We start from the raw sequence: 12,836 nt of genomic DNA on the forward strand, positions 1-12,836 counted from the left end.
CCTTCTCGCCAGCTTGGGTTCGGAGCTTTGACTGGGCAAAGCCTGAGGATGGACTTCAAGCTAATTGCTTTCTTGAATAATGCTACACATTGAAGTAGCATCTTTGGGTTCAGTTCTTGAATGTGCTGTACTTATTGGCTTTGGCTTTGAGACCAAAGATACAACACAATTCTTAGGTAAGTGCAGTTACTTTTTCCCTGTCTGCAAACAAACTTGTCACTTTCCAGATTTTTTTCTGATACTGAGAGTATTTTCAGACCAGCTAACACATTTTTGTAACTGAAGGTCACAGTTTGCCCTGGCATTGTCAAAAACCTGAGATTCAGTTGCCTTGTAAGTGATTTCCTTACACTCTCATTTAAAAGAATTTAGATTTTGATACAGAAGGTTAAAAAACTTATTTACTTTTAGTCACTCTCATCTACAAGAAATATTTTGCAAGCCTTTTTTTTTTTTTTAAAGAGTCACAATTTCTACTGCCTCTCTGGTTAACAATGTCAAACTCTGCCTTCAATATCACCTAATTTTGGAAGGTTAAGAACTCAAAATACAACTTGTGCCAAATATTAAGGCTGGGTTTTCTTACTTTAGTATTGAAAATGCTTCTTTTTTCCTGACTAAACCTTTTCCTGTGTTCCTGATAAGGAAGGAAGTTGTTGAAAGATATTGGTAATTAGCTTTTAAGATACAGTGGATTATGTAATCTCTGTTTGGCTTTTTTTCTTTAATACAACTTACTTTGAGTTTCGCATTTTCAGGATCAGCTGCATCGACTTGGTAAATGCATTCTGGACGTGTTCCTTCCAACACATAGATCATTAGAGCTGCATGGATATAAGTGTACTCAATGTTAGTTGGGTATGAATGAAGTACCCAGCAGCAAACAAACCGATGCACTGAAGCTGTGTGGAGGTATTACTGCTTGCTGCATGTTCTCACTTCACAAGTGCAATTCCAAAATCATCACAAAGATCACAAATACTCAAAAGATAAAAAGAAACCAATTACACATCTGTAAACAGGTAACCATCACTGTGAACTGCAACATGAATTGTGCCTTCAGGGGAAAGACTGATCTTTCCATATGGCCTATCTTGAGCTGTTCACAGTTTATGGAGTAAAACTAAGCATTTGGACTACGTCTGTGTTTTTCTTTACTATTCAGATGGAGAGAACACAGTTCTGTGCTAGGTCCTCATCAACATCCCCTTCCTGTTCACCTCCTGTGCCCTGCCAGGAGAGCTCAGAGCTTTTCCTCTTCATTTCTGTTTTTCCTTTATACCTGTGAGGTAAATAGTGGATGGTCTGCACCAACTTAAATGTTTGCTTTACTAAGGTTGCTAATTCAGTGCAAGGTGTATTTCTTTACATAGCAGGGATTCTCACAGCTGAGCTACCCCATACTGAACCACTGGCAAGAAGCTTATCTCTCCTTGGGTAGAGCATTTAACAGGACAACAGATCTTTAGATCACATTATTTGCTTTATGCCCTTTTGTGTCTGCTGGACCTGCTCTTTCTGGACTATTAATTTCCACTGTGACCCCTACTGATTGCTGCTTCTCATCAGAGCAGTGGGAAATCCAGAGCAGCATAATGAGTTGTTCCCAGAGGACAACAATATGAATATAAAGTTTAATGAGATGGAGATACTTTTTCATAAACAGTGAATGCGCAATTAGCGTCTAATTGTAGCTGGTACTGTTAACTAAAGCCACACAGTCAGACAGATCAGACATCTGTGCTCACCAATTTATGGCAGCTCTAGCTGAGAGTTAAGCTGATGCACTTATTTGTAACAAGCTCCCACGTAGTGTGTTTCATGCTGTGTTGATCCCCTGAAGTGTCACATTTAATTATTATTAGATTCCAGCAGCACCTATGATGTGCAAGACACCAGCTATACTGAGAAGATGACACAACCTCTTCCCTAGGGGAAGCTAATTTGCTTTACAAACTAAGTATTGTATGGAATCAGGAATGTCAAAGTGCTTAGGAAGCATCAGTGAAGCGGCTGAATCTGAGCGGCCGGTCAGAACTGGCGAGTTGCAGCCCACATTATACTGCTGCCAGTCCAGATCTGGGGAGTCAGCAGCCAGCTTTGAACACCTACCACAAAAGGATCACAGTTTAGCATTTTCAGACTTTTAAAAACTGAATACTGAAGTGTGCTCTGCCATACAGCGATGTTAGTATACCAAGTCTTCAAACAGGCTCTCAGTACATCATGAAATAATCTGAACTGTTCTGTCTGCATGTGAACACATGACAAATACATCACCATATTCTGCTGCCTCCTGGTACAGTTTTTTCCAGGTCCCTCTCATTAGTAAATGAGAAAGATAAGGTCGCTCAGAGAGTAAGACAATTATTTCCTATCCATTTGAGGGAGTTGCCACTTGCATTAGGTACCATGGTGTGCACAGCCTGCACTGGCCACAACTGGATCCAGACTCTCCAGCCTCATTCCTAAGGCTACTACACATTCCCCCCCATTGCATCTTTGCCTATGGTCTAAAGCAAACATGGTTAACATCATCTGCCCCACACAGGAGACAGAACTCTCTACTTCTTTCCATTTGCACCATCATAGATCACAATCATTGAGGTCTCACTCTTCAAACTGATTTTCCACTTCATTTCTCATGTGCAGGTGCAAATGCAACATACAGATCTAAAACATCTGCAAAGCAATTTTTTTATAATTTTGCCTCAGAAATTCTTGCACATATAATATACACTTTTTAAAATTTATCTGGCTTGTCCAAATCAGTCCAGTTTTCAACAAACTACTGAAACATGTACCCATACACAGTGGTTATATCCCCACCAAACTTCAAGTCTCTAATATATATTTCTAGGTAGGTATTCATCTCATCAAAAAAGAACATATATATTTATTAATATAAATTCTTTTTTCCTTTATTTTTTCAGGTGCTTCAAAATGGTTAAATAATTTTTGATCAAAGCTTCAAGAAAAATAAAAGGGCATTTCCAGTTATGAAGAACACCAAATACTTGTGTTAAATAAAGCTGTGATAAACACTATGTCCTATTGCTCCCTCATTTTTCTAAAGGAAAATTCTTAGACTACTTTAGCTGTGGGCACCGTATGCAGCTATAGCTTTTTTTAAGCTGATGTCATATTTTCAAATATTGTTCTTTTCAAATACTACCATTATCTTACTTTGAATTGCCATATTTCCTCTAAATACAGGATGTTCATTTTTATCTGTTACTCGAATAGTCAGTATGTTAAGGTCAGTTCTTCCAGTTCTATCTTCAACGAAAATGTGTAAATCAAAGCTCTTTGGCATTGTTTCATAATCTAGGACAGGGTTTCCAGTGGTAACAACCTGAAAATAAAAGATTATCATTAGCACATGATCCAAGAGATATAAGTTATAGTCTAGATGAGTGAATAAGTTATGGTCTAGATGAGTGAATAAAGTAAAGGGACACTTTCCATCAGTAAACAGTTTTTCAGATCACCTTCTACTTGCTGGCACATTTCTTGTCAGTGGTAAAAATGTGACAAAAACAGAGTGGAGAGAGAGACCAAAGAGTTGTGGTTTCATGGAGCAACTCAAGGATCTTTAGTGTGAGGATCAGTTTGAGGAGGAGAAAGTCCGGAAAGAGCTGTCCTGCCTCACAGGCAATGCTTTTCCTTCAAGGTCAGGACTACATTTTGCCCCTTCCTCATGTAACCTGTTTCTGGGAGAAAATTTGCAGGAAACCACAGGAAGAAGGGAGCTGCACAAGTACAGTGCATGAGAGAGAGATCAGAACTGTTTGGTGAAAATGCTGAACTAATTAAAAAGTAACCTAGGCCTGGAGTTTTGCAAGACTGATAAGGCAAACATTTGCTTTGCATTTGTTTTTTTTTTTAAGGCTTCCAGCTCTGCATATTTCCTCTTAACACAGAATATGTACAAACACAAGACTGACACTCCATGAAAAAACATTAAATGCATTCATTTTGGATTTTGGATGAGTCCAGAGCAACAGCCAGATGATGAAAGTTGTATGTTTCAAACTTCACTGTTGAAATCAGTAAAACCCCAAGAACTTTCCTTTCTTGGACAAGAAAGGAAAAGGCAACTGTTCGGTTTACTGTGTAGCTAAAAAGCTGTGAAGCCTGAACATAGTAGCAGGATGCTGTGGAGCTGGAGAAGGAGGAGAGTTGGGCCTCGCAAGTGTATGTGACAAGGAGAGTGTTCTATTCACAATGCTGCAGAATAAAGAAGACTGGAGAGGATTCAGAAGGAGAACAATGAAATAAATCCTTGGGTTTAGATTAGATACTGTGGCCAGAGTTCAAATACAAAAGTGATGTCCTTTCCGTGTGGTTTGAAGACAGGAGCCAAAATAGAGCCAATTAACAAAAAGGAGAGTGAACAGAAGCACAAATGTTTCGTGCCCTCTAGTATGTAAAACATCTGCTGTCTGGAACCTTGTGGATCTTTTTTTGTTACAACACTGCAGGAGAAAATAACTGGGTCCTGGATGGTCTCCTTTCCTTCTATGTTATACAGATAGAAGTTTGATGTTAACTCAGAAAAACCATGCTATGAAAGTTTGTCACACCAGTGGAAAGATTGGTCTCCAAAATGAATGTTAGTTGGCGATCTAAATGCAGTAAGCAGATGCAATGAATTCAAAATGAGAAACTGTCCTATTCTAAGCAGAACTAATGTGCTCTGGGTATTATCCCTCCAGTTCACAGCCAAATATTTTCAATTAATGCTCTAACTATAGCCAGACTAAATGTGTCTAAATATACATCTTACGCTCTCCTTTATAGAGGCCTTGGAAGTGAAGATGTGAATCTAGATAGTTTCTTTCTAGGTTGCTTTTGAACCTTTTTTAGAAGAGCTTGCCACTGACATAGGCTGAGAGCCACTATTCACCTTTATTCCAGGCAGGATCAATGCTTACTGAAAAGGGCAGGACTGTACATCCTTGAAGCAGATGCAGACTTTGTGAAAGGGGGTCTAGAGTCACCCCATAACTGTCTACCCCTCATTCCACATTGGAATTTCACAACTCTCTTCTCCCCCCTTCACCTCCAAGATATTCAGAGAACATCACTAACAGCACCCAGGTAGTTTCAGGTAGAAGTATGTTTTCATGCCTTCAACACATCTCACCCTTGGGAATCTTAAGAGTAAGGCAAGGTGGAATGGGCAGGGCTTAGATCTCAGAAACTGTGACTTTCTCAGAAATTCCAAAACATATCAAGAAATGTGATATTGCTTTGTCTTGCAGCAACCAGAGTAAATGTGCTTCACAAATACCTAAAAGCCTGTCCTAGGAGGTACTTAGCTAATGTGAAAACCCCATAATTCATACATGAAACACTGCCTTTTTCTGTATCTTAGCAAAGATCTAATAGCAGTAGGTAGAGTTATCTCATTTAGGATGACATCACTTTTGTAATATACTGAACAGATCTTCTACAACATAGCATAAGCAATTAAAAGCAGCGATGCTCATAAAATAAATGAACTAAGAACACCCATGTATTTATCCTTGCCTTATGAGTTGTGATTAACACTCATCTGCTAATTCGTAGAATTTGTATGTAGCTTGCTTTATGATTTTGTCATGACTGATATTCACTGACTTAACCTCTTTGTTCTACTCCTCCAAGTGAGTTAGGAAACCTTGAAAACAACTACGGTTCAAGCAAAACATACAAAGGTGCACAGGCCATTCTGGTAATGGGGCTGTGATATGAAATTAATATAAACTGGCACTTTGGAAGAAGCAGTCGCCAGCCTACAAATTTTTTGGCCATTCATTTTACTCCTTGTGTCACTCTGAACTTGCAAGAACAAGAATTTCTCCGTAATCCTTGCCATGACAAAAAAACCAAGAAGAGACTTTTTATCTATTTTTATTTATCTATTTTTCTTCCAGATTAATTTCTCAGTCTCACTCAAAAAGCAGCAACATAAATTCTTATGCTTCACAACATAAAGATGGCATGGGACAGAAGCAAGCAGTGTTTTGCAGTGGAAGGAATAATTTTAATTCAAAATGCCAAAATACAGCCTAGGAAGGGAATCCCACATCATGAATTTTCTGGCAGCAAAGCCAGCTTAAGGGATGTGTCTGTTTCCTTCTGACTGTCACACAGGACTCCGGGAAACAGCATGAAGCTGTGTCAGGGGAAGTTTACGTTGGATATTAGAAAAAAGTTCTTCACCCAGAGGGTGGCTGAGCACTGGAACAAGCTCCTCTGGGAAGTGGTCACAGCACCAAGCTTGACAGAGTTCAAGAATCGTTCGGACAATACTCTCAGGCACATGATGTGACTTTTGGGGTGTCCTGCACAGGGCCAGGAGTTGGACTCAATGATCCTGATGGGTTTCTTCCAACTCAGCATGTTCTATGACTCTATGATTCTATGATCTCTTCAGCTGACCCAGTCCAGGTGTTTGTCCAGCCACATCCTATGCTTCACAGGTGAAAGAGGGCTTTTCTGGAAGTTTTTTTAATCATTTCACTGGCCTGGCTGGGGAGTAGTAAAGAACCAGCAGAGCTAGCACAACTGAGCTTTGTACTTTGCTAGGAGGTCGGAGTGTGGGAGCATGTGAGCTGCAGCAGCTCCCCTCAGGCAGGTCAAATCAATGAGCCACAACTGCTCAGGGCGACAGTCTTAATTTTCCAAAATTTTCTCCCAGAAACACCAGCAAAGAGAACAAGAAAAGAGCCCTTGTAGCAGTTCTGTTTCATTGGAAATACCCAGAAAAGGGTATTCAAATTTTTAAGATGCTTCTCAGTTTCTATCTGTATCTTTTAAAGATGCTCTTCAGTGTCGCTGTTCAGTCTCAGACGTAGAAGCAAGTTACAATGGGATGACAAGTTATCATGTGTCTGAACACTCATTGCCAGTGACAAATGGGAGCTAATACTTGCTAATTTATCCAACAATGAAATTAGCCTGAAGTAATGGAAGTTGCTTTGCATTTGCCACAGGACAAGAGCATGCAGTGGATAGAAATAGATCACAGATGTGTGGAAAGCTGATAACTTCTTACCTCAATATAACTTTCTCATGTCCCACAGTCTTCGTTCAGAATTAAAAATTACTTTGATCTGACTCAGCTTCCTTTATTTTGGAAGTGAGTCAAATTAACTAATTCTAGGTGAGAGTCGCCAAACAGAAGCTGCATGTGGTTTAACTAAGCCACTTCAAATTCACAATGATTTCATGTAAATTAAGTTGAAAAACTATGGAAAAATCCTCAAAACAGAAGCAGGGTTCTACTTGGTCTTCTTCACCTCTTATTTTCTAAAAATCACATTTTTTCTATCAGAGAACTAATGGAATTATTGTGATGAGTGATTTTTGCCTAGATGCAATTAAAAATCATATTCACTGTTGCTATTCACTTGTCATATCTATTACAGCATGTCCAAATACTACCACATCTGCATTTACAACTCATTTCTGATTAAAAGATGAGATACTGTGCACTCTCAGCGCTCAGTAATCCAGGAAACGTCAGCATCCATGACTGAACATTGCTCAAGCTAAATGTAAAACTCACCCTGTATTCAAGACCGCCTTTTGATTCAATATCAAAAGCCTCTGTAAGTGGATTTGAATTTACTATGGTAGGAAGAATTGCAACACCTTCAGAAGACAATGGAGAAACAGTTACATTGAAGTCATAGACTGAAACACCAGCTGCTGTGTTTTCTTCAACAGTGCTTGCTGCAGGTAAACCCTTAAGCAACGGGGTTTTTCTTCCTGCAAAATGAAAATAAATGCAAAATTACTTCTGGAAATCTTGGGCTAGCAGGAGTACACAGCTTTTGCCAAGAGCTGCCATTATTGAGCACAAAATGGCCTAATTCCCTTTTTGCTTATAAACGGGGGGCATGCATGGTCGTAAACCTAGTGCTAATGTAAAAGAATCAAACTTTAATTCAGTCCTACAGTGTTGTCATCTAGAGTGGCTGTTGTTGGAGTATTATTGTTACTGCATCGTTTGCCTTCATGTATGTCTTTATATAGAAGCAAAGAAATCAAGGATGTTTCTATCACATCATTTTGCTCCCTGTACTAATTGCTGCCTCTGTTCACTGTCACATCAAAAAGCACCTAGAATCACACAGACTAGGATGTTAAGGAAACATTTTTTGTAAACTACGCTGTCTGCAGCACCCATTTCCTCCATTTTCCCTCTTTTAATTCTTTGTAGGACAGCTTTGTGCACACCTGGCTTGTGAGTAGTGTGAGTTAGCAACAACTTTGGGTGTTGTGCTGTCGTGTCTCCTGCTTTGGGCATGGAATAACAACCTAGAGTCCTTGGAGGAGCTGTGGATCCACAAAAGCACCCTATGGTTCAAAACTGCCTTGAAGCAGCCCATACTGGTGAGGCATCAAACAGCTTGTCAATCAGATATCTGGAGTACCCAAACCAAACCTTTTGCTTTCTCTGTTATTTAGCTTCTAGTTTTTGTTATTTTTTACAAAGGCCTGTTGTGATTTATTTCATAAAGAGTGTCTAGAAAACATAAATCACAACAGCTTTTAAGATATGTTCCGAAACAACATCTTAGTAATTTCGCAACCTCGAACTGGCAACATGCCTCAACACGAGACTATGGCAGGGCTGACTATTGCTTGGGGAAACTTCTCTGGCTCATCCAAAACACTCTCTAGGAAAGCTGGCTGCGTTCAGTTGAACTTCCTACACACTGGGTGCCAAAAGGAAGGCAGATACAGCTCACTCAGGGGCTGGGACAGGCTGTTCATACACCAGCAATTACTGTAGGAAAAGCTCCAGGAAGTCTTTATTTTTGCTACACAGCTGCAAAGTAAAAAGCTGCTAAGGGAAGTAGTCTGAGGCCATTAGAGCTGCAGCCTCTACACAGCTGCATGGGGATTCCCATGCTCCCACACTCCAGATACAGCAGGTCCATGGATCACTGATTTGGCTGGGATTACTCTGGTATTTATGGGAAAAAAGTCCTTGGAGATACTCTGCAGGTGGGTGAGGTACAGGCTGAGATGTGGGAGACACCGAGGTGGGAAGACTGTAAGAGTCTGCCTGTAAGAGTTAATCTGAACAGGTCATGCTGACACTCTGATAGGATTGAGTTCAGCTGAGCTGTTACTGATTTATGTGTGAAGGACTAAGTTTTATTACTAGTCTTACAGATTCTGGAAAACATGATCAACAAAAAATAACCCATGCAAACAAGGCTGGGCTGAGAGAGTCTTCTGGAAACACATTTCCATAAGTGGAGCTGAACTTTGAATATAATCTCCTGTGGACAGTACCTGATGAATACAGTTCCCTCACCAAGCCACAATTCATTAATGGAAACCATTTATAAAAACAATGAAATAATTTGCAACATTGAGAAATGTAGAAAGTAGTTGCTATTTTTATATTGTCTCTAAAAATTTTGTTGGCTATTTATTCCAGATCCGTCTTTCTAAATCACAAGTTCTTACTTCTTGGTCCTTATTTTTAACTGAAATTTTTTGGTACTGCATCTAAACGGCTTCTTCTTTTTTCAACTGATTTTACAAAAACTCTCCTTCCATATTCACAAGTCCTTGCTTACCTCTTTACTTTGCAGAACAAAATATGCCTGAAGTAATTTAATACATTATTTATCATAATTACCAATGTCAAACATTGACAAATGCTGAGTCCAAGACAAAGCACTAATGAGATTAGCTTTGAGAAGTTTATGAATATATGAGTCTTATTTATCTGTGATTTGTTAGTCTTTACAACATTCTTGAGTCACACCTTGTCTCTCCACAACCATACACATTAGAAAAAGGAAAGCTGAGATTCTCATGCAATGTCTGCATCACAGCTTTGGGGACATCAGGAAAACAAACACTGATAGGTTCCTGAGGGATGGCAGAACTCTTTCAGTTCCTCAAGACCAAAGTGAGCAGGTAGCAACATCACTGCTCCATGAGCCACACAGGCTGCAGTTGGAAGATCTACTTTAAGTTGCTAACGTGAACATATTTGTATTGGCAAATGTTCCATGCATTTACACTGAACAAGGATAGTGATATCGTCTTTCTAATATTCTCCATAAGTTTTTTTTCTGTTTGGTCTTATTAGGTTGCTTGTTTTACTTTGTCAAAGAGAAATGTTATCAATATTTGAAAGGAGGATACTGGACTATTAAAACTACTTATTTTTTCTTGGAGAGCTGACCTCCTTTCCCACTCCAATGCTGTCACACTAGCAGTGGCTATAATACATGAAGTGCCTCATTCAGCAAAGTATCTTAGTAGAGAGGCATATTCTCTTCATTATACTGATGTAACCACAGAGCTCAATCTATTTCAGTAGGAAAATAATTGTTACTTGATTTTTCCCATCCATGTCTGATCCCTAAATATGTGTTATAAAGCTCCCAAGAGAAAGTATAACAGCCAACAGTGTTCTAATTTTAGCAGCATAATGAAATCATGTTCTTACCAGATACTACTCCCAGCAAAATGAGGAAATGGAGAATGATCTTCATTGTCTTTACAACCTTCTCCTTCATGTTCCCAGGATACAAACTGAAGGAAGATCATGGTATGTTCTCCCTAGTCTACATCAGCTCCACCTAAATTTTTCTTCTTTGTCATGTTGTGCAGTGAGAACTGAAACAAAGGACCCGTGTCTCTAAGGGAGTTTCCAAACACCGTCAGCTTGTTTGCTTGTCAGGAACTGCTCCTTGCTGACACTTCATCCACAGACCTGGTCTGCACTTGAGAAAACAATCATTAATTGTCCTTTCACTGCAATCGTCTTATTCAATGAAGCATTATGAAGAGAATTTAGTATGTTCCAAATCTGGAAATACCATGCTGCTTTCACCACTCTGGCAATGAGCATTTGACCAAAGTCAATTACTCATGCTTTTTTATATGATGAAGTTTGTACATGATGCAGCTTTGCTGTAGCTGCCTCAGGAACAGCACGGACCCCTATACAAAATGCACTGGTTCCCTCAGATTAGGCATTTAGCTCCCTAGCCTGTAATACACCCATACAACTTTTTTTTTTTTTCAATTTAACTACGGGCAGTCCTAATGTTTTTTTGTGGAGCATAGTATAAGGTTGACACTAATATTGGAACTGGATGCAATATACGTACATTAGAATTGACTCATAGAATAATTTAGCCTGGAAGGGACCTCTAGAGGTCACCTACTCAAACACCCTGCTTAAAGCAGGCTTAATTAGATCAGGTTGCTCAGGGATTCATCTAGTTGATACTCAAACACATCCACACAAACTGAACAGCTCTGATAAGAAGTAGAATTTTGAGATTCAGGTTTACACCGCTGTGGAGAAACCTGATTGACCTGTGAGCTAGGCTAGCATTGCAGATGGTTCTGCATGACCCTCTGTGGCTGTCCCACTGAAAGCTGACAGTAGTTCAGAAAGCTCTGTCCTGTGCTCCTGTGTTTTGTGTAGCATGAGCATGTTAATTGAACATGCTGAACACAAGCAGCCAGTTTAAGCTGCAAATGCAACAAGCATAGGCAGTGCCTGCCCCAGCATTAAACTATGGTTTAATACACATATGTGCCCTGGAGAATTTGCTGATATAATGAAACTGGAAAAGATGCATCAGTACAACTTACTGATTGGAACTGAGCTATATCTACATATCTGATAATGATTTGGGGAACCATGAGAAATATTCATTTGATGGCTAATCTGCATCTATTTTAAAGTGCTTGTTGGGCCTTGTGATGCAGCCTGGGTTTAAAGTGGATGTGGCCACACCATATCATCTGGGAACACACACTGCATCAACCTGTGGCGCTAAGGAAGCTAATCTTCCATTGCCCCAGGAAAGGTGTGCCTAGACTTTATGTTAGTAAAAAAGTATATGGAAAACCTCACCCTCAAGTGACCTAATTATGCTGATAATAATGTAAATGTATTTATCTTGGCAAAAAGTCTAAATTGTCCCTTTACCTACTAGGTCTTTGCCCATCCTGTCTTATGTGTTTCCTGGGTTCACAAAGAAGCTTTTGACCTGACTGGACATCTTGCAAAGATGAGGTCTCTGTTCACAGGCATGAACCAGGCTTGTACAGTGTGATGTCTTGTACAGTGATCTTTTACCTGTTACCAGAACACTGTAAAACTGCTGCTAGCTTTATTCCCTCCTCTTAGTTGCAATGTATAATCTACGCCATGGTATGGTTGTATCTCTAAGTCTTGGAAAAAATATAGAAACATCTGGGATAAGTTTTAAAGTCTTTCAGACACATGTCTAAACATGTTCAGTATCTACTTCGAGTGATAGGACTGATTCCATCCTATGTTCCGAAAAGCCAAGCCATCTCCAGAACTCAGAGGTCACAATTTTTATCCTTTATTTTCTTTCTCTTACTGTTTAGATTGGGGTTTAGGGGTGGGGGGTGGAATTGGTTCTAGTGTGGCTTGAGGTGGTTTTTTTCCTATAAATACATTTTCCAGCTTCTTTGTTTTGTCCTTCCTTCCTCTGAGAACGTAAATAGATCTACTTTCAGCAAGGATTCAGTGTCCATATACATAAATCAGACTTTCCTCTGCACATTTCATGATATAGACACTATAGAGGGATATGGGAGACATGGATGGGAAAGGCATCTGGAATACACATGTGCTTGAAATGCTAGCCTTTCCCCAGCTTAACCTGGAAGTGGAATAGGTAATTGTTTCAGGTGCTATGTGAATACACATGGAGTAGTTAATTTCTGGTTTCTCTCTAAATATATCTCCAGGGCTTTCAAGTAGTTCCTGTTAATCCTCGTGGTTCAAGTATGTTGTGAGAAGAGACTATAGAGGTGAC

The 12,836-nt window shown here is 39.6% G+C and overlaps 1 protein-coding gene across 3 annotated transcripts in view; it reads right to left on the reverse strand.

Moving 5' to 3' along the window:
- The window catches only part of CDHR3 (cadherin related family member 3), a 60,601-nt gene that overhangs the window by 26,578 nt on the left and 21,187 nt on the right, over positions 1 to 12,836 (reverse strand). For 2 of the 3 annotated variants that reach the window (XM_027679343.1, XM_027679344.1), the window contains 4 exons: positions 10,475 to 10,751; positions 7,559 to 7,761; positions 3,187 to 3,355; positions 739 to 824 (listed from right to left, as the gene is read on the reverse strand). In XM_027679343.1, the coding sequence (XP_027535144.1) occupies positions 739 to 824; positions 3,187 to 3,355; positions 7,559 to 7,761; positions 10,475 to 10,544 (528 nt within the window). In that variant the 5' untranslated portion in view covers positions 10,545 to 10,751. The remainder of the gene's footprint in view (positions 1 to 738; positions 825 to 3,186; positions 3,356 to 7,558; positions 7,762 to 10,474; positions 10,752 to 12,836) is intronic. The other variant, XM_027679342.1, reaches the window with a different exon arrangement.

Source organism: Neopelma chrysocephalum, unplaced genomic scaffold, assembly GCF_003984885.1.
Source record: "Neopelma chrysocephalum unplaced genomic scaffold, ASM398488v2 Primary Assembly neopelma1_45, whole genome shotgun sequence".
NCBI classification, from domain to species: domain Eukaryota; kingdom Metazoa; phylum Chordata; class Aves; order Passeriformes; family Pipridae; genus Neopelma; species Neopelma chrysocephalum.